Below are 21,478 nucleotides of genomic sequence, written 5' to 3' on the forward strand. Positions count from 1 at the left end.
AGATTGCTTTAAGGTGCACTGTATGTTTAAGGAAATTCTGTTTTGTTCAAGTTTCCTTCTTTGTTGTTTTAATTTATCGAATCTTAGCAATAATGTGTAAAGAGATAAATAACAGTTCTGTTTCGTCATAATTTCTTACGTCATCAAAATGTGTTAAACTTTTGTGACGTCACCCACGTGGGTGGTCTTCGCGGCATACCGATGCATCGCGTTGCAAATGAAACAGCTGCTTGTGACGTCACAAGTGGGAGGATTCCTGGTTGTGACGTCAAAATCGCGGAAAGCGCGAACGCGACTTATCTTGGAAGTTAAGTGCGACGATAAGACGCGATGCATGGATAATGACGTAACAATGCAATCTATGACGAGTGGTGCTTGAATGGCGGCATGTCTTTGCCAATTTATTCAACCTTTATAATTAAGCATCTAAAAACGCCCAAATGGGGTCTAGATGGTAGAACCCTGGGTGTTGGGGTAATATACCTACATCCTACAATAAAGTTTATTCACCTGCATGCAGGTATCATGGCATTTCTCGTCCGACGTCGCATAGTTGCAACAGTGAGCTCCTGAAATCAACAGTTTTATCTAAAAAACTCAACAACGTAAGGACTACTGCGTGTGTTTGCGAAACGATAAAGCCTCATATGTTTGCACAACATCGAGATAAGAGATAATTAACCTACAGTGGGAACATGAGTGTACATATTTCATAGCAGGGCATATGTGTCAATATAGTGGTGTATCAACATGGTACGGAATGTTGGACGCCGTCGATCCTTCGGTACATTGATACAATACACATCTTAAAAGGCGAAGGATATAAAATAGTATACTGTACGGTAAGATGGATACCGTTAGCACATAATATCTGTTATATAGTACTGTGGGGTAAGATGGATACCGTTAGCACATAATATCCTATATTTCCTAAAGGTGTTCTAAATAATCAACAACATTTATTTTGAGGGGCTACGGTTGTTTCTGTAAATATTCTTTGACTACTACTAAATGGGAGGTTAAAATAATAAAGTATGTCCCATCTTACCCCAACCTATTACATGCAAACTTACCGTCTTTATCAAGCGCCACGGAATATCTAGCTATCGTTGAAAGAAGAAATATTGAAATCAAGATTAACTTCATGTCGTCATCTTCTCACAACCAACTTGAACAAAATATGAACTTTACTAATCAACACAAGTGAACTAACTCTCTCTGCGGCAACTTTATCATCGTTTAAACAAACTTAAACATTAGGAAATATTTTACTAACTAACTGATCAATCGCTAAATTTAAACCTAATTTTAATCCCTACACCAACTTAGTCCTAACTAACTTGAATCTGTTTTGAAACATACAATAGTCGCTCCCCTTCCGTTCTGCTGGCCGAACATTGCTTTGATCCTCGATGTCTTAAGAGACGACTTGGCGCATGAAGCTGGCGGGACGTCGCCTTCACATTATGAAGGCGCTCGACTGAGTTGCGAGTTTTGTTGACATTCCTCGCCGGTGAGTCGTGTCGGGGAGAGCGTAGTAAGCTCTGTGCTGCCACTCTGCGGATGTTTTTAAGAAAAACACTGTCTAGAAGGAGGGCGTGAGAGAGCGTGAATTAAAACACTGGAGTACTTAACAATAAATGTTAATGTATTTACCCTCGCGTGACGGACGACGGCAGTCGTTATAACACAAGTGTTCCGTTTCATATACCTCGTGCCCGCTTACAAGTTATCACGTGTGTAACTTATTTATCCTCGCGTGGCGGGACAACGACAGTCGTTATAACACAGGTGTTCCGTTTCATACACCTTGTGCCTGCTTACGAATTACCACGTATGTAACTTTTGTAGGTAATTTTTAAAGTTTTTATTTTTCAGTGTGGCTAACACTTTAGCCAACCCATTAGTGACCACTGGGTTGGAGCAATTATTGTTAAGTGTCTTGCTCAAGGACACAAACGCCCACAATGTTGGCAATAGTCTCAATTTGAATAAATGAATGTGAATTGTTTATGCTCGCGTAGCCGAAAAACAACAGTCGATATTGTAGGCGATTGTTTTTCTGTATGCCTGATAATTTGGACAACCCGCCATTACTAGTGACCACTGCTGGGTTGGAGCAATTGCCGATAAGTGTTTTGCCCAAAGACACATACATTAACAATGGTAGCAACGACGAGCCTTGAAACTATTACCTCTCGGTTTGAGGCAGGCGCACAAACCAGTTTACCGTTGCCTGGACAGAAGCCGGTTACGAAGATCTGTGAAAGCCACCGCTGTTGGAACGTTGTGATGGTCCGTTATTGTTATAGGAACTTGTAAGTGTTTAATTTAAAAGAGTCCAATAACAAAGTAAGTTTAATGTTTCTTCGTTACATCCCACCTAGCACACAACATTATATATATATATATATATCTTACCAAGCACAATGGTGGCATTGGGCTCAAATACGGTATAAGTTAAGTATATTGACATACACAAATTACTTGAGATAACTTTCACTTCAAATTTAACAAGTGGCTCGTTGGTCTAGGGGTATGATTCTCGCTTTGGGTGCGAGAGGTCCCGGGTTCAAATCCCGGACGAGCCCGTTACTTTTATAAATGTAGGGGCACCTAAACTATTGAACAGTTCGGATCGAAGTAATCTTACTTGTAGTTGAACGACTGTGGTTTTGTAATTAATTCTCTTCGTTGTTTCGATTAATATAACATTTGTTACTGTATTCGAAGAGATAAATAAAATCTAAACATGTTTTAAATTTCCTTCGGGAAAATTTTTTTGGCGACGTTTCAAACGACCGATTAAGTTCGCCTTTATCAGGGTAAATGAAACTCGAACGCACACATTTCTAAAACATATAAGACGGGCAATAGTATCATGTAAATACAGATCGTGTTATGTATTACTAAAACTGCATGTGTGTGTGTCACGTGAAATCGTGGATTCGTTATCTGAATACCCCACCACACGGCGGCGCTGCGGAGCCAACACCAATTGTGACGAGTTCAATCAAGTTTGTTTCGTCACAATCCGTCCACTCGCCCACATTCAATGGAGGCCAAAGAAAATCAAACCTTTTCACTCAGTGCATTTGTTTCATAAGATTGTAGTTCCTCCTACATACCTTCACACAATGCGTGCCTCCCATGTTGACCTCCCCCAACCCACGGCTATTTGTCTGTCTCGTCCGCGTTCGTTCAAGCGTGACGCGTCGTCATGTTACGTCACGTGATGCACTTGAACTCCTAGCGCCACAGCTGCAGAACGGCGAGCGCGAGAACGCGCAGCGCACACACGCGAGGGACATTTTGAAGCAATAAACAAACGGCAAACCGCCGGCAAACGTGCGGTCAGCGCAAAGTAAAGAAGAGACCCTCGGCTCACACAGCGGCCGCTGAAAGCTTCGTTCGTGAATGTCCATTCGTGTTTGGTAATGGGAGGCGCAAGTGGAATGGGGAAATGTCTCGAAGGAAACAAGATAAACCTCAACAGTTAAGATTCGGTGAGTTGATTGTTTGTTCGCAATGACCGAGTAAGAGTGGGCTCGCTGTGGTTGCGTTTCGCTTAAACCGCTTTTCGAGAGATAAATATAGACTGGTCGGCTCGCGGGTGTTAATTACCTCTAAGTTAGTCGACGCCATTTTGTTTCGTGACGTCACCGAATTTGAATGTTACTTGACAATGGAAGATTATTAGATGACAATCGAAGGTTCGATTATGCAGCTTATATCAACAACTACGATTGTGACGTATGTCTGGTTGAACCAACGTCTGCTGTATTACGTCACAAAGCTTCAATTAGTTATACAACGACGTTCTCCGGATGGGTCTCTTCTTACACGTTTGCTGGGCATGTTACCACCGTGGTCCATATGGCATAAAGCATTAATTAAACTGGAGGATAGTTAGCCATGTTGACCCTTATATATCTTATACAGCTATGTTGTGTTTCAATGTCAGTGAAAGGGGAAATTCCAAGTTAGATTTACGACGAGTTTTGTTATCGTTGACTTAACTTAGAAAGCAAGCACGACCTTATCCACGGGAACAGTTTAAATTAGTTTAGTTTGTAAACTACTTATAAAAACTCGAGAAATATGACCTGGGGCCATGAGGCTAAGTATTAAGTACGCGAAGTATTCACTGACCAGTAAGGCAGTTATGAAGTTGAACAATATTGTGGTGTTGCATTGTTAGAATTTATCTTTCCGTGTTCGGTAAACGTTTAGATAGACAACTTATTTGTTTTATAATTTTAATGGCAGTTTATAAAATTCATTACAATTGAGTTTGTTTCATAACACATGGTTCATTATGTTTTAACCAAATTTACTTTGTGTAATATGGTTTACCATTAAGCATGAAGTAGTTGTATAGGTACTTTAAGTTAATGTATTCCAATGTTTTGTGAGATAGGTGTCTTATTATTATTTAGGCCTAACTTACGTTATTATGGCATAGTTTCAAACAAGTGTTAGGTCATATAGTAGGGTGGGGGAAGAGGGCACACATTCAAAGAATTATGAAACTGTATCCTCACGACTCCTATAGAGTGTATAGACCGTTGTTATTTGTTTAAAACACGATTTGGATTTTATGTGCAAAATGTGTCCCATTTTACCCCACTCTTTTACGCACTTTGTAAAAATAAGTTTAGCTGTACACTTAAACTATTTAACTATATGTTTAACATAACTATATAGCTTACGGGAAGCGTTTTACTACAACTGCTCTAACCCAGATAGAACGGTCAGGTCCCAGACAAGCCGGATTCGAACCCTGTATGTTTGTGTTGGTGATTGCGGTTTGAACTGCGGTTTTTGCTTTATTAGGTATAAGACGTGTATTTGAGGTTTTGTTATTTAGTTGTTATCAAAGGCTCAGGGTATTCCAAATTGTTGATCACAAGTTTAGTATCCAGACAGTAACTTGGTCCATCATCAGTGTAAAAGAGGTTACTATCCACCAAGTTACTGTCCGAAACATTTGCTGGTCATGAGTTTAGTATCCAGACAGTAACTTGGTTCATCATCAGTGTAAAAGAGGTTACTATCCACCAAGTTACTGTCCGAAACATCTGCTGATCATGAGTTTAGTATCCAGACAGTAACTTGGTGGATAGTAACTTCTTTTACACTGATAATATACAAAATTAAACCTTTAAAACCTAATACTCATACAAACTGCTAAAAACAGAAAAAAAACGCATTTATGAAGCTTATCACACCACTATACCAGCATAAGCATACACACTCTTCATATTTCCAACCAGAAAGAACAGCGCAAGTAATTAAGGGTCCGAAACGTCGCTCAGTGTTTGCGGGTCGAAGGTGTAGTTCAGATGGTCTACTGTTACGTCACATACCTATTTGTTGTTCGTGCACTACCGACCTTGTTTTGCGCGGTTTTAGATTTCACCAAAAATCAGCAAAGGTTTGAAAAACAAATGTTAAGTCGGTTTAGTTGATATCGTAATAAACTCCATGGTTTTGGTTGAGGTAGGACGGTTAATGTTTTTATTCTCTTTTGTTGTTTTATTTTGTAAAAACGAATATTTACATAATTATACAACCCTGCCCTTACGACTCTAAAAGAGAATTGATAATACCATCATTAGAAAATGTGTGATTTAGGTGCAAACGGTATCCCATCTTACCCCACAATACTCTATGTAATAACTTATCATACCACCTTGTTAAGTAACATCGATTCACTTAAGTCCTTAGTTAAAATATTCCACACTTTATAATTAGCTATGTGAGCGATCCTTTTAATGGTTCAGTTATGCAAATAGTTGTCTTCATACTTTTCACAGTTTAGCATCCTTTTCAAAGTTAATTTACAGTTTATCCTGAAAATTTGCACAACGTTGCAGAAAATACCTTGTATGAAAAATTGTATGACATGGATTTGAATAATGGCCATTTGAACTTTGGATCAGAAAGAAAACGTAAAATCTTTCGATATTTTGGTGTCCGAATTCAATTTATACGGTTGTACAATTGATGAATTTACAGTTAGTGAATCAATACCATCTTTAACTCGAATCATTTGTTACGGCGTGCCATCTTACCCCAACGTAATCATCATACAGTTTATTAAAACCACTTTAACCCAGGACCTGTGTGCAAGTATTCGAACGCCGCGTATTAAAGCGGTTCACCGTTTGTGACGTCATAAACAACTCGCTTAGCGGGAACGAATGAATCAGCATTGTTTAGGACAATTACTCGATATTCCAGTTCCACAGTTAATAGCACAACGAGAATCTATTTATAAAAAAATCCTTGAAATGAGTTGTTTTACTACCCACGCCGGGGTTTGAACTCTGTCGCCTCTAGCCTTCTATCACAGTGGTTATTAAATGTGCATTTTTATGTCTTGCAATTTTATAAACTCACTTACACTTCTATTTTAAATATAGAGGAAATTTTAGGCAAAAATATTTAGCGTAAATAAGTGATGTATAGTAGGGTGGGTGAAGATGGGACATCTTTTCATTATATTTTCTTGTCTAAATTGGTAGTAAAGAAATAACATTTAAATTAAAAATGTATCCTTACAGCTCCAATAGACCGTTGCTAATTGTTTAAAACACGACTAGAAAATGTGAGACATTATGTGGTAAAGGTTCCATCTACCCCCACCCCACTAAATATGTGGCACAGTTTTATAAATTTCCATACACTTCCAGTTTAAATATCTAAGACAATTTTAAGCAAAAATATTCAGCATAAATAAATGATATAATAATATTTACATCAAAAATATTTTTGAGTTGGCCGTTATAAATCAATGATAAAATTAAACGCAAATTCGGTCGTAAACCTCATGACAATGTACACAGCTAATACCCCGTACATACTTGTGCTTAGCAACATCAGCCTAACAACTGATCTAATCTAAGTGTGTTTCTACGAACCTCTGTTAGTCCATTTTACTTTCTGTTCCAGCAATTAGACAACTTATACACCAAGTTAAAAATAAATTCCATTATTTTAAACTTAATTGACTTCTTCTATTATGTCTAAAATATTGAATATAAATATTGTTAGATTTATTACCAAATAAAAATTACACAATTAATATTTAAGTTTACCAACCTAATCAATAAGAATATTTTTATAAACATTACATGCAAACATGCTACAAGACTCCTCTACTAAAGTAACAGTTTCTAAATCTTAATATTTAACTTAAATTTGTTACAGAATTTCAGTATGTAATTATTTATCTACATATACTATATAAATGTAAAATACTTGGTAAAACTTCCAATAGTAATTAATAAAACAACTATATGAGAGTTAAAACTAGTTTGTGCACAAGTTGTATGTATATTTACATTTAAATATATAGTCTTGTATATTTAAGATCACATATCTGACACCGTGCGTGAATTCTTGTCAACTAGTTTCATATTTAAGCAGACACAGTATTTATAATAACTGTAATACTAAGACATTGTTTTGTAACAAAACCAATTGTTAAAAATTCCACTATTATGATTACTATTGTTAAAACATAAACCCAATTATGATGTAACTTCATGTGCGTAACAATAGCAATGTATTACGTAACAATCAATTGGGTATCATAATGGAAAATTAGATTTAGTTGATTTTAGGGAAAAATCTATATTTTTGCTGTTCCGGTCAAAATGATCAAGTGAAGTAGCTTGCACATATGATTGTACCTTGGATTCGAAGGTTAGGCCAGGTAGGGTAGTGGCCTACGTGACAAAACCTGGTCCATAGGCTAAATATAACTGGAGTTAGGGCCACCTTGACCACAAAATGTATTCGTCCGAACAAAGTAAACACACCCTTGGTGGTTGGTAGTGTGCAAACATAAGGATAACCCTACGTCGGCAGTATGCAAGTTTTATGTGCCCTGAGCATATAAGTTTAACCTTGTCTGGATGATAGGACAGTTTGAAATAAAATGCCCAAAGCTGGGCTGGCCTGTTGCTGGCCATTGAAATTAGTGGGACGGGATTTGCTCCCAGACAATCGAAACTCCTCCTACGCGGCTCTTTCTATTCTCTTTCATTCTCTGTAATGAGCACGTGCACCTTGACAGTGGACACACGTCGGCTCGCCAACACAGTCGTCTGATACGAAGTGAAAGGCTTAAATTTCATTTCTCGCTAAAAATGTAACGTAGGAAGCATGGTAGGAGCCGACACTCGGGATACTATTACAGATCTATCAATGGTTGAGTTGCTAACGATGAACGGAAGCTGTTGATTAATTTACCGGCCTGTCAGCGCTGTATGTTGTGCAATGTGGCGAGCCACGTCGAGAGGGTCATCCAGTTAAGTGTTGTTTAACATAAGCTAGGGTTGTCGGGTTATTGGTGGGAGCAAACATCGCGCGGGGTCAAGGCGCACCTTGTTCTCTTTCTTTCTCTTAGAGAGAGGTGCTTATTGCGAGGTACCGGACTTACGAATGGCCAGTGTTTGGATTTCATTGCCAATCATTTAAGACTTAAGTGCTGAAGGCTACGTACAGTATTGCGCTTCATCCGTATGTGATGCTTTAAGTTTATGAGCAAAGGTTGAAGTTGATGTTTCGTAGATAATGTTAACGTACGCTGGTCTGTAGTTTGAGATATCAAACGCTTGAAATGTTGGATGTTACTTTCAAAGCGACAGACTGGCCATGTTATTATGGATTTCAGACATCCATGTTATCGCAGTTTTATTCGTGTCATTCCTATAACGTAGTTTCATACAATTGGCATGCTGTTTAATAAACAGGGTTTCTTGATATTAAGAGTAAAATCAGAGTAGCTGGAACTTCATCATGTGCGTCCATATGTTGATAGATTGGGCAGGATTGCATTTATGTTAATGCTTATTGAACTGTGTGTGTGAATTGCTGTTGAGTTTTAAACGGGGGTATCTGGTTCATTGTTAACGTTGCCTGTGCCTCCATGGCTGCTTGTTTGATTTCGTGTTTAATTGTTATAACAATTAAATGTGTGTCGTCATACAGAATAGGAATTGTTCGGTCACTGTGCGACACGAACCGTCTGTGTTGCATTGAAGGGTCGTCACATCTCGAGGAAGGCAGGAAGCCAGTATAGGAACCACGTGACTGGAAAGACCGGGCTTTGTAGCAAATGATGAAGGGACAGTTTGTACATGAGTGGCCACCTTAGCAACATGAATGTAACTTCAATCGATTATGGAAGGTTTGGGCCCGCATTGCCAGGTCCCAAGGTGCAACTTGGCGCCGAAGTGACGCCGCCCGGTACGCAGTGTGCACTTGAGGTCGCGGAGAAAATGCAGGACCAGGATATTGAACCGTGGCCGGGAGGGGAGGGATCAAGAAACTCTGCGGGGAATGAAGCCTCCGATTCCCGGGGAGGAGCCAAGTTCGTCTCAAACCCAGCTCAGCAGCAGCGACAAAATAATAAACTAACATTTATCGTAAACGGCATCGCAGAAAAAAGGCGACAGACGCTTTTTGATGACGACAGAGAACAGAAATCGCAGGCTTTTATCGGCGTGACGTCATCATCCATAACGTCATGCGTCGATAACGAAAGATTTAAATCCAACCGACGAAAACAGAGGCCGTATAAGACCGTCCGGTGCTCTACGGAAAGTCCGCCTCCGAAAACCGGTGAGAAGAGACATGACTTGGGTGTCATCTGGTTTAATTTTAAGCAAAACTGTCGGATCCATATTATGCGGCTCATGCGTTAGCGTTTGTTGATATTACTGCAAACCGGAGACGGTGCTGTTTCCGGACACGGGGTCTGAACGTTTGACGCGCCTTCGTTGCTCTGTATCTAACACTGCGACGTGTGGGCGAGATTAAGATGGCAGCGTCTCGATTTTGTTCCTAAAAATCATATTGTAGGGTGGGGGGAAATGGGACAGCTTTTCATTCTATGTTCACATCCTATTTAAACAAAAAAACATTCTATTATAAAGCCGTACTCTTTTACAGACCTTTGTTAATTGTTTAAAACACGATCAGGATATTTGGATATTATGTCCTAAAGGTGTCCCGTCTTCTCTCACAGTAATATATTTTTCGTCTTTCACGAAATTTCAATTTTTTCCAGAAAATGAAGACGTTTCTGAGGTTGAAGATTTTATCACTTGTGGGCGCTGTAGGAAAACTTACCCGCTCCCTGCCATCGCTGACTTTATACAGGTGTGTATGACGTCATAGATATGTGTATGTATTTATTATCACTGTCGAGTTATATATATACACCACGCATTGTGTTAATATACCTCCTGCCCGCTGTCGAGGTATTTAGTTTGTTATGGAGAGCTACGACTGATGTGAGTTTCGACAACTGACTTGAATCAACTGTGTTGGAGCAATGTTACTATTCATTTGTATACCGGGTCCAAATACTGTTAAGAAACCGGCTTCCTTGTTCCCAACCGATTTCGTAGCGACCAAGTAAACACATTGCACGGGTATCAGGTTCTTTACATTAAATAGAAATTTGACCACGTCTATTATTCCTTTGGATTTCTCGGCCAGACTAAGGTTGCTTCATGGTCGCTAAGTGCTCGCGTTTGTTAAGTTACACACGATGGGCTCTGTTGTCTTGACAGTGAGCATGAGGTGTATGAATACACCATGTGTGTCTGGTGTATACGAAGACACCCACGTTATAACTCGACAGTGAGCATGAGGTGTATGAATACACCGTGTGTGTCTGGTTAATAAAAATACACCCATGGTATAACTCGACAGTCAGCATGAGGTGTATGAATACACCATGTGTGTCTGGTGTATAAGAAGACACCCATGTTATAACTCGACAGTGAGCATGAGGTGTATAAATACACCATGTGTGCCTGGTTAATAAAAAGACACCCATGTTATAACTTGACAGTGAGCATGAGGTGTATAAATACACCATGTGTGCCTGGTTAATAAAAAGACACCCATGTTATAACTTGAGCGGGGGGGGGCATGAGGTGTATAAATACACCATGTGTGCCTGGTTAATAAAAAAGACACCCATGTTATAACTTGACAGTGAGCATGAGGTGTATAAATACACCATGTGTGCCTGGTTAATAAAAAGACACCCATGTTATAACTCGACAGTGAGCATGAGGTGTATGAATACACCATGTGTGTCTGGTGTATAAGAAGACACCCATGTTATAACTTGACAGTGAACATGAGGTGTATGAATACACCATGTGTGTCTGGTGTATAAGAAGACACCCATGTTATAACTCGACAGTAAGCATAAGGTGTCTGAATACACCATGTGTGTCTGGTGTATAAGAAGACACCCATGTTATAACTCGACAGTGAGCATGAGGTGTATAAATACACCATGTGTGCCTGGTTAATAAAAAGACACCCATGTTATAACTTGACAGTGAGCATGAGGTGTATAAATACACCATGTGTGCCTGGTTAATAAAAAGACACCCATGTTATAACTTGACAGTAAGCATGAGGTGTATGAATACACCATGTGTGTATGGTGTATAAGAAGTCACCCATGTTATAACTCGACAGTGAGCATGAGGTGTATGAATACACCATGTGTGTCTGGTGTATAAGAAGACACCCATGTTATAACTCGACAGTGAGCATGAGGTGTATGAATACATCATGTGTGTCTGTTGTATAAGAAGACACCCATGTTATAACTTGACAGCGAGCATGAGGTGTATGAATACACCATGTGTGTCTGGTGTATAAGAAGACACCTATGTTATAACTCGACAGTGAGCATGAGGTGTATGAATACACCATGTGTGTCTGGTGTATAAGAAGACACCCATGTTATAACTCAACAGTAAGCATGAGGTGTAGAAACACAAAATGTGTGTTTGGTGTATAAAAAGACATTCATGTTATAACTTGACAGTGAGCATGAGGTGCATATTAAAAAATAACGGTTAACATTTTAATTTTTTCTCAGCATAAACAACTATGCAAAGGAATTTTGGACGAAAATTCCACAAACCACGTGGAAAAACGTCACAGTACGTCTGTTATGACGTCAGAAAAGGGTGTGCAAGTGAATCTGGTTGGATGTCCACTATCTGACGTCATCGCGTCAAGAGTAGTTTCGCCAAGCGACCGACCAATCACGTTTGACCTCAAGAATGACGTACATAGTGACGTCATCACCGGTGTTCAATTCCAAGGTAGTTTTTTTTTATTCATTTAAATACGATAGCGGAGATCAGATTAATTAAAACAACGAAGAGAAATAAATTGGCCGCAAAACGACAGCCGTTAAAACAAGCTATGGGTAAAAAAAGTTGAATAAAAGCGTGGCTGCTAAACCTACAATACGGTATAGCTTAACTCATATTGGAGTTGTTTTTTTATTGTGTGAAACATTTTAACAATGAAGAGGAATAATTTACATACAAACTTGCATGATGGGGAGTTTGCTGAACGAGTCAGTGTTGCGGTATCTATGTAATAACTGGAAAGTTTTCGTGTAAATTATTTAGAGAATATTCAAATATTTCAATCGCTAAGTTATAGTAGGTTGTGGTAAGATGTTCAATGTTTTTATTTAATTATATGGTAGGTCGGTAGTAAACAAATAATATTTGCACAATTTTATAACCGTATCCTCACGTTGTTAAATGTTAAAAGCATGATTAGAAATATTGGATTTATGTCCCAACGGTATCCCATCTTACCCCACAGTACTATATAACAGATATTATGTGCTAACGGTATCCATCTTACCCCACAGTACTATATAACAGATATTATGTGCTAACGGTATCCATCTTACCCCACAGAACTATATAACAGATATTATGTGCTAACGGTATCCATCTTACCCCACAGAACTATATAACAGATATTATGTGCTAACGGTATCCATCTTACCCCACAGTATTATATAACAGATATTATGTGCTAACGGTATCCATCTTACCCCACAGTACTATATAACGGATATTATGTGCTAACGGTATCCATCTTACCCCACAGTATTATATAACAGATATTATGTGCTAACGGTATCCATCTTACCCCACAGTACTATATAACAGATATTATGTGCTAACGGTATCCATCTTACCCCACAGTATTATATAACAGATATTATGTGCTAACGGTATCCATCTTACCCCACAGTATTATATAACAGATATTATGTGCTAACGGTATCCATCTTACCCCACAGTACTATATAACAGATATTATGTGCTAACGGTATCCATCTTACCCCACAGTACTATATAACAGATATTATGTGCTAACGGTATCCATCTTACCCCACAGTATTATATAACAGATATTATGTGCTAACGGTATTCATCTTACCCCACAGTACTATATAACAGATATTATGTGCTAACGGTATCCACCTTACCCCACAGTACTATATAACAGATATTATGTGCTAACGGTATCCATCTTACCCCACAGTACTATATAACAGATATTATGTGCTAACGGTATCCACCTTACCCCACAGTACTATATAACAGATATTATGTGCTAACGGTATCCATCTTACCCCACAGTATTATATAACAGATATTATGTGCTAACGGTATCCATCTTACCCCACAGTACTATATAACAGATATTATGTGCTAACGGTATCCATCTTACCCCACAGTACTATATAACAGATATTATGTGCTAACGGTATCCATCTTACCCCACAGTACTATATAACAGATATTATGTGCTAACGGTATCCACCTTACCCCACAGTACTATATAACAGATATTATGTGCTAACGGTATCCATCTTACCCCACAGTATTATATAACAGATATTATGTGCTAACGGTATCCATCTTACCCCACAGTACTATATAACAGATATTATGTGCTAACGGTATCCATCTTACCCCACAGTACTATATAACAGATATTATGTGCTAACGGTATCCATCTTACCCCACAGTACTATATAACAACATTACTTGGTCGTTTAATACGTAGCAGTCGATAAATTGGCCAACGCGCATCGCGCCGACAGCTTGACAAGCATTGTTTAAAAAACAAAACATTTATGGCGTAATAATGATTGTGTTTGTATGAAATGAGTTTTGAATTAAACAAATATGGCGGTCCTATTGGTCGTCAATGCAAGGTGTTAGATGCGGTGGTTATGCAGCCATATCGTTACTTGGTAGATATTTAGCAAGCGGACCACACCGCTGCAATGGTGGCTGGCGATCGTTGTATGTTCCGCAAGTTCAAGTCCATGGCGTGTGTGTGCGCCACATTTTGGTCACTCGCCAGCGCTGCTCCTATTGGCCCGCGAGCCCCCGCGTGACGATAAAGGCAGCTGCCTGTTTTGCGGTCAGCGGTCAAGAGAGAAGGACTTATCCCGCACACACACCTCATGCGCGGGCGAGCACATACAAGCGCTCGGGGATCGCTGGCCAGACGAAACAAAACGCTTCTTGTTTGTTGTAACGCGCCTCGATAGCTCGCCCAGCCCGTTCGGACTGCCCGCGTTTTTCCTTCTGTCTGGTACGTGACCGTTCGACGCGACCCTATCCGATTACTCCGCCGTCCTACCCTGTCCACGCCATCCCATGTTCGTGGAAACAGCCATTACTTCTGGAGAGACGTCTGCGCTTCTGACAGATTCTTATTTCAATGCAATATACTTAACAATAGAAATGCCATGATGGCAACACAGTCTATTTCACATCAAATATCTCACGTTGTTTAGTGTTTGGACCATTATGTGTCCTGCTGTTGTTCATACCAGACATGATACGATAAGCATATATATTGCCTTTGGTAATCGCATGGCTGACGAAATGTTGGTATTTCTAAAATCTATGTTAATTTAATGGCAGGAGATTAATTGAAAAATATGAATATATAACTTTAGATATATAACTTTATATAACTTTAGTCATAATAAATATGTACAGCTATATTTAATATAATTATATATATATTGTTGAGTCTAAACTACATCATCAAGTTTCACTGCTTTTTATCTCTTTGCTTTTTTAACCAAGCAACTTAACTGTTTTCATCCTGTGAAACTTAACTGTTTTCATCCTATGAAAAAACCCAAATACCATAAAGCAACTTAACTGTTTTCATCCTATGAAAAAACCCAAATACCATAATAACGGACCAACATATGCGTGTGTTTCAATTGGTTGCATTTAAAGTTGCATTAGCCCACCTTTAATAAAGATTGCTGCACAAGTAGGTTTGCACGGCTCGCCACTGCCCGCCCAACTTTGTACACGATGTAATGACGCCACAAACTTGCTTTGTTTAAACTTGCCGTTGGCGATGATTAACCTACGTTTCATTCAGTGCATATTTCCCACCAGTGAGGATTGTAATCAAAGGTTACGATCTAATGAACCTCATGCTCGCTGTCGAGTTATAACATAGGTGACTTCTTGTACAACAGACACACATGGTGTATTCATACACCTCGTGCTCACTGTCGAGTTATAACATGGGTGTCTTCTTATACACCAGACACACATGGTGTATTCATACACCTCATGCTCACTGTCGAGTTATAACATGGGTGTCTTCTTATACACCAGACACACATGGTGTATTCATAGGCCTCATGCTCACTGTCCAGTTATAACATGGGTATCTTCTTATACACCAGACACACATGGTGTATTCATACACCTCATGCTCACTGTCGAGTAGAATCAGACATTTGAAAATAAGTTATCTAATTTTACTTCACCACCCAACAACGACAAATAATATTGAATTGTTCGTTTCAGATGCGCAGGGGAATCCCCACAACCAGGAAAACTACCGGTGCAGGGAATGTTCGAAAGAATTCACATCTGCAGCTTTCCTGCTACAGCATATACAACACACACATGGTGTGCGTTTGCCGCCACCTAGCGAAAGGTATTTTAATGGTAGCTCGTAATCGTTATGGCGTTAAAGTATAGTAGGCTGGGGTAAGATGGTCCATGTTTTTATTTAATTATATAGTAGGGTGGGTAAAATGGGACATTGTTTTTATCCTCCCATATGGTGGTAAGCAAAGAGCATTTAATAATAATCACAACTGTTTATTAGTAGGTTCATAACCTACTAAATTTACACAATTATATACCCCTATCCTCACGACTGTTCGCGTGAGAGAGGAATTCTATTGTTTGTCATTATGATGTCCCACACCCATTGGCCATTATATTTTATTATGACGTCGCACACCCGTTTGTTTAGCAGACCCCGCTTCCCACCCCCGCTTGAACGACGTCGGCTCTCACCCGGTCAGTTACCAGGGCAACAACTCCCCAATGATGACAGAGTGACGCAAGACATCCCGATGACGTCACCAAGTTATAGTTTCATCAACCAATGGCTTAAAGCCGCGTCGCATCGACCCCAACATGACCCCATACCCACCAACCCACCTGACCCCCGACTTTACCAAACAGCAGCGGCGATCGCCCTCGCATCAGCGGCAGCGGGGAGGGGGCCAAATTACACCCAGGAATTCACCCAAGGACCCACCCCGGTCGATAATTTACCCCGAAATACCCCGTCCCACCTACCGGAAGTAACTGGGCGACATGATTCAACGTCATATCCGCTTTCCCCGCTCGAGATCCTACAGAACATGAGTAATGTCAATTACTCGGCTCGTTTGCGCCGTCTAGCGTCACAAACCAAGAGCCCGCTCCCCCATATGGAAATGACGTCACCAACCAACCCTCGACCCGGGAACACTGCGACTAGCTTAGCTGGCAACACTGCGCCAAGCGCCGAACCTGGTTTTTCCCTCGCTCAGCGACCTTTTCTACGACGTAAGACGGGAAATGACGTCACGAACTCTGACGTCACGGATGGTGACGTTGCCGGTGACGTATTCACTTCAAATAAACCGCGACTCTCGTTCGGGGAAGCGCGAGTTGTAGCGAAAATGAGGAGACGGGTGAAGGCATGCGATTCGTGCGGAAGGGGTTTTCCCCTAAGTGCGTACCGCAGGGTTAGGGGTCGGGGTTATTACTGTAGGGGGTGCGAAGTGAAAAAGTTTCGGGAACGTAAACGAAGTTTGAAGAGGGTTGAAGTAGTGGATCAAAGTGGAAGATCAACTCCTAATAAAGGTGATTATAGATAGATATGTTATATTTATGTATATGTGTGTTCTGTGTGTTTGTTACATACAATATGTACACTGTTGCTGCTAAACACAGTGTGGGTAAGATGGATGCCGTTAATACATGATATTTCCTGACCGTGTTGAACAATCAACAACGCTGTTTTAGAGTCGTGAGAATGCGGTTATAAATTTCTTTAGTGACGTATTATATAAATGTCAATATTTATACCAACAAGTTACATTCATTGTAACTTATTAGTTGGCACGAGGTGCACGAAACAGGTCAGCCATGTTATAACGATTTTTAACAAAACAATTCATTATAAAAAATCACTTTTTCTCAGAAATCAAGAATGGATCGTCCGCGTTTAACTCGGACGACGATCCAGCGACACCTAGCGTCGATTCTACAGAAGGACCAATCAGCCGGTTAGTGGTGACGTAATTGAAAATGACGGATGACGTCACACGCTCGTGGTTGCCTTGTTATTGTGCTGTACATTAACAGGCATTTATTTTCGTATTTTGGCTTGAAAACGAAACATACGTATTGTAAATTTTTGAAGAATGTTATAATTCTGACTTAATTAAGCATAATTTGCAAAAGATGTTTCTGTTGTTTGATTTCAGACTTTTTCACATTTAATTTTGTTATCCCTTTAACATCGACAGCAAGCATAAGGTGCATTACAAATTAAAACCCAATATTCCCCGCAGGGCGACCTCACCCGGACCCACAGACGATCTGCTTCCATTAAAACGCTGGCACTCCGATAGTGACCTCATACGTGATGACGTAAGGACCTCATCTGATGACGTCATCATACACTCGGCACCGGGCACCCCATTGTACAGTGATGACGACACGGTTTTCGTCAACCGGGGTTTCCCCAATGACGTCATGACCCTTGACCTCACTCCTCTCCCCGACAAAATATTACCGAGTAACGTCATAATGGACAGGAGGAAAAGAGAAAGAGCTGAGAGCGAGGGTGGGATAATAAAGAGAGTGAAAAGCGAACCTCACTCCCCGAGACTATTCTCTGACCCCATGACGTCACGATCAAAGTTTGAATTTTTCGAATTTCCCTCGACTCGTGACGTCATCAGTCGTCAAAACAGCGATATGACGTCAGAGAAGAGCGCCGTCAACCGGTCGTTATCTTCCCCCATCGTAAAACCTGGTAAGACCATGTATAGACAACATAAATGAGTAGGATCTTAACATAATGTGTTTATCTACATACTTACGTTGCACGGTGGCTCCCTGCCTGTGGCCCATAGCTCGTCGCTGCTACCATTGTGGGCGTATGTGTCCTTGGGCGAAACACTTAGTGGCAATTGCTCCAACCCAGTGGTCACTAATGAGTTGTCCAAATTGTCGGCCATACGGAAAAAAACAATCACCCACGGAGTTACATACGTGGTAACTTGTAAGCGGACACGAGGTGTAAAAACAGAACAACCGTGTTATAACATCTGTTGTTGTCCCCCCTGCGAGGAAAAATAAGTTACATTCATACATTCATACCATCAAGAGTTGTAACTTAAATGTGACAGATGTCAACCAAGTTGGTGGCAACCAAAGGCGAGGATCACTACCTGGCGTCTCGTCGCTAGAGGGAGCAATGCAGTTGAGTTTAACTCCTTCAGGATCACCATCTAACGGCAGATCGATGCGACTTTCTTCCACCGCTAGTAGTCGCAGTACACCACCAAGTGCTGGTAAATAAATATTGCAATTATTGCGTGCATGCCTCTAAGTTTAACCCAAAAGGTTCGTTGTTACTATTGCAGGCGTATGTGTCCTTGGGCAAGTCACTTAGCGTCATTTGCTCCAACACAGTGGTCACTAATGTCTAAATTATCAGCCATACAGAAAAAATTAAACATTTTTGTAGAATTTCTGATTTCCTCTTTACTTCCAGGTTTACCCCCGTATGGGGAACTCCCTGCGCCCTTGTTTTCGTCATCGTTCCAAAACCCAGTTACCGTGACGACATCGCAACGACGAAACTCAGTCAGCCAAATCAAGATTAGTGACGTCATTGGGTCACGCATCGGCGAATACCAGAACGCGCTCGTGTTCGAACGCATGCGTCAAGCGATGGCGTCTGACGTCAGAGGTGGTGGGATTCCCCCGCCCTCGCCCAATCAGATGCCGTATAGGATGCTTCAACCCGTAACCATGGAAACCATGGGCCATAGGTCGTCATGGGTGACTAGTCAGAGTGGTGCGTCACACTCCCCAAGGAACGGTGGTAGGAGCGCCTTACGTAGCAGGGGGAGGGGATCGGTGAGGAATGACACGTGCCAGTATTGCGGGAAGGTGAGAGGATGGATGAAACTTGTTTTTTATTTTCACATTTTCATCTTTGTCTCATGCACGCTGTTAAGTTTCAATATAATTTAAATCTTAGTAAAACGCAACTGGTTTGTCTGTTACTGATGCAACAAGATAAATTTATGTATGATAGTGAATGGGTTATTAAAAGTTACCACGTATGTAACTTATTTATCCTTGCATGGCGGGGCAACGACAGTCGTTATACCATGGTTGTTCTGTTTCATACACCTCGTGCTCGCTTACAAGTTACCTTGTATGTAACTTTGTGATTGAATGTTTTCATGTATATAGCTGATAATTTGAACAAACCGTTTATGTAATGTTCTGTATAATTCACCTCATGCTCGTTGTCGATCTATAACATCTTCCACATTTAGGTCTTCAAGAACACCTCAAACCTCACCGTCCACCGTCGCATGCACACTGGCGAGCGACCCTACAAATGTCGACTCTGTGATTACGCATGCGCGCAATCGAGCAAGTTAACACGTCACATGCGCACCCACGGTTTGAATGGTCGTGACGTATACCGATGTGAAATATGCGGGATGCCCTTCTCAGTTTACAGGTTGGTTGTATGTGTGTGTTGGGTGGATTGGTATATATACTACTGTGGGGTTCTTTATGTACAGGTAAGCTGTTTATGTGTGTGTTATATAGTTCTGTGGGGTAAGATGGATACGTCAGAACTGAAATCCCCATTTCTTTGATGAACTTTTAACAATTAACAACGTTTTTTAAATTGTAAGATTACGGGAAAATAGAATGAAAACATGTCCCATCCTACCCCAACCTACTATACTTCTGGTTGGTTTAGATATTTACCTTTATGTTCCACTTTCCCCAGCACGCTTGAGAAACACGTGAAGAAACAGCATGGTGACAGTGTTCGTATGACGGTTGGAAAATTCGACCACGTGCCCATTAACTCGATGCCCTACAACGCTGAACAACAAGCGATCCAAGCGCGATCTCTAGCGGTGGCCGCACTCATGAAGGAACGCCCACTTGGTGGCGGTAGGCATGACGACGTTTCAACAGCCGACCACCCGATTCCCAGTGTTGGTCCTTACATCATGGGGGGAGGGGTTTACCACGGTCGGAAAAATTCAAACGGCAACAACAACAATGACGTCACCCCTGATGACGTAGAGAGCGGTTCCGCGCGGCCTAGCTATCCGGATCTGCTTTGCAAATCTGAAAATCTAAACGAAGAATAATTCTATGCAGCCAACACACCATACAAGGTGCATTATGACGTCAACTAAGGTGCCACTGTTCGGTCACAACTCGGTTCTACAGTCGATACGTCACAAACACGGGTGTCTCTTTCAAAAGGTGTCGACTCTCTTGCGTACTCTAGCGGACCTTGTAATCGCTTTACTAATTTTCGCTTCGTAGGAAATATTTCGTGCCCGCACAGCATAATGGTGACGTCATCGTGACGTAACAGCATTTCGTTTCACCGCTTTAAGCGCTTGCCTTTGTTTATTCCCTTGTACACTTTTAATCTAGTTGCCTATTCCCAAGATGCTTTCTCACATTCGGTGGTTTCCCTTCTGGTGCTTTTGAATCGCGACAGCCTGAAGTAGTACCCATGCACCTATACATCCAGCTACGCTGCCAATTTACCCGCTTTCCGCTAAAGTTCATTTAAAGTTCATGTGCCGACGTCATCAAGTGACGTCATCAAGTTCCAACTTTGTATATATTCTCCCACAATGCAATTGCATTTCCACCTTCCGCTTTTCACCCCCCTTACCCCTAAAAGTTCCGGAAATCCCCCTAATTGACCCCTTCCTGCGCATTCGATGCAACACTGTGCGGGACCTTGCTGCTGTGAGTCTATTTTAACATGTGAATGCGGTGGCCTAGCCACGTGGAGGCGATAGTGAGTTGTTGAGGAAAAAGTTAAATCGTCATAAAAATAAAATATACTGGTGGATCACGTGGTTTGTAATGGCTGCTAGGTGGCAGTAAGGAGCACTTCCATTAGAATTATATACATGGATAAATCGTATTTATCACTGCGGTGGGACAATGACAGTCGTTATAACACGGGTGTTCTG

The 21,478-nt window shown here is 40.8% G+C and overlaps 2 protein-coding genes and 1 non-coding gene across 7 annotated transcripts in view; 2 read left to right on the forward strand and 1 right to left on the reverse strand.

The window, feature by feature from the left end:
* Positions 1–1,249, reverse strand: part of LOC149725597 (reversion-inducing cysteine-rich protein with Kazal motifs-like) — a 28,033-nt gene extending 26,784 nt beyond the window's left edge. Inside the window, exons 1-2 of one of the 2 annotated variants that reach the window (XM_089891278.1) lie at positions 1,074–1,249; positions 511–569 (exon numbers count right to left, since the gene is read on the reverse strand). In XM_089891278.1, coding sequence (XP_089747404.1) covers positions 511–569; positions 1,074–1,146 — 132 coding nt within the window. In that variant the 5' untranslated portion in view covers positions 1,147–1,249. The remainder of the gene's footprint in view (positions 1–510; positions 570–1,073) is intronic. The other variant, XM_089891276.1, reaches the window with a different exon arrangement.
* Positions 1,250–2,519: 1,270 nt separating this feature from the next.
* Trnap-ugg (transfer RNA proline (anticodon UGG)) lies at positions 2,520–2,591 on the forward strand. The gene has a single exon. It is a non-coding gene; the product is annotated as a tRNA-Pro (tRNA).
* A 699-nt stretch (positions 2,592–3,290) lies between these two features.
* Positions 3,291–21,357, forward strand: LOC149725600 (uncharacterized). 4 transcript variants are annotated; one of them, XM_089891763.1, is made up of 12 exons: positions 3,291–3,506; positions 9,004–9,636; positions 10,085–10,176; positions 11,930–12,158; positions 15,726–15,858; positions 16,183–17,066; positions 17,407–17,491; positions 17,780–18,246; positions 18,623–18,787; positions 19,051–19,391; positions 19,787–19,977; positions 20,257–21,357. In XM_089891763.1, exons 2-12 carry the CDS (start codon positions 9,153–9,155, stop codon positions 20,627–20,629), a joined length of 3,444 nt encoding a protein of 1,147 aa, XP_089747889.1. In that variant the 5' UTR covers positions 3,291–3,506; positions 9,004–9,152; the 3' UTR covers positions 20,630–21,357. The 4 variants fall into 4 exon arrangements, with proteins under 4 accessions (XP_089747889.1, XP_089747888.1, XP_089747887.1 ...); XM_089891762.1 differs by having other exon boundaries at positions 16,186–17,066; positions 18,991–19,391; XM_089891761.1 differs by having other exon boundaries at positions 3,292–3,506; positions 18,991–19,391.
* Positions 21,358–21,478: the final 121 nt, after the last annotated feature.

This window comes from Ciona robusta, chromosome 13 (genome assembly GCF_009617815.1).
Source record: "Ciona robusta chromosome 13, ASM961781v2".
NCBI lineage: Eukaryota > Metazoa > Chordata > Ascidiacea > Phlebobranchia > Cionidae > Ciona > Ciona robusta.

Excerpts from the sequence above, each read along its gene's own strand:
- LOC149725600 (XM_089891761.1), top strand. The coding sequence starts at position 9,153 with ATGAGTGGCCACCTTAGCAACATGAATGTAACTTCAATCGATTATGGA. Across the intron at positions 17,067-17,406 it reads AAGATCAACTCCTAATAAAG|AAATCAAGAATGGATCGTCC; the intron begins GTGATTATAGAT and ends ACTTTTTCTCAG. Across the intron at positions 17,492-17,779 it reads ACAGAAGGACCAATCAGCCG|GGCGACCTCACCCGGACCCA; the intron begins GTTAGTGGTGAC and ends TATTCCCCGCAG.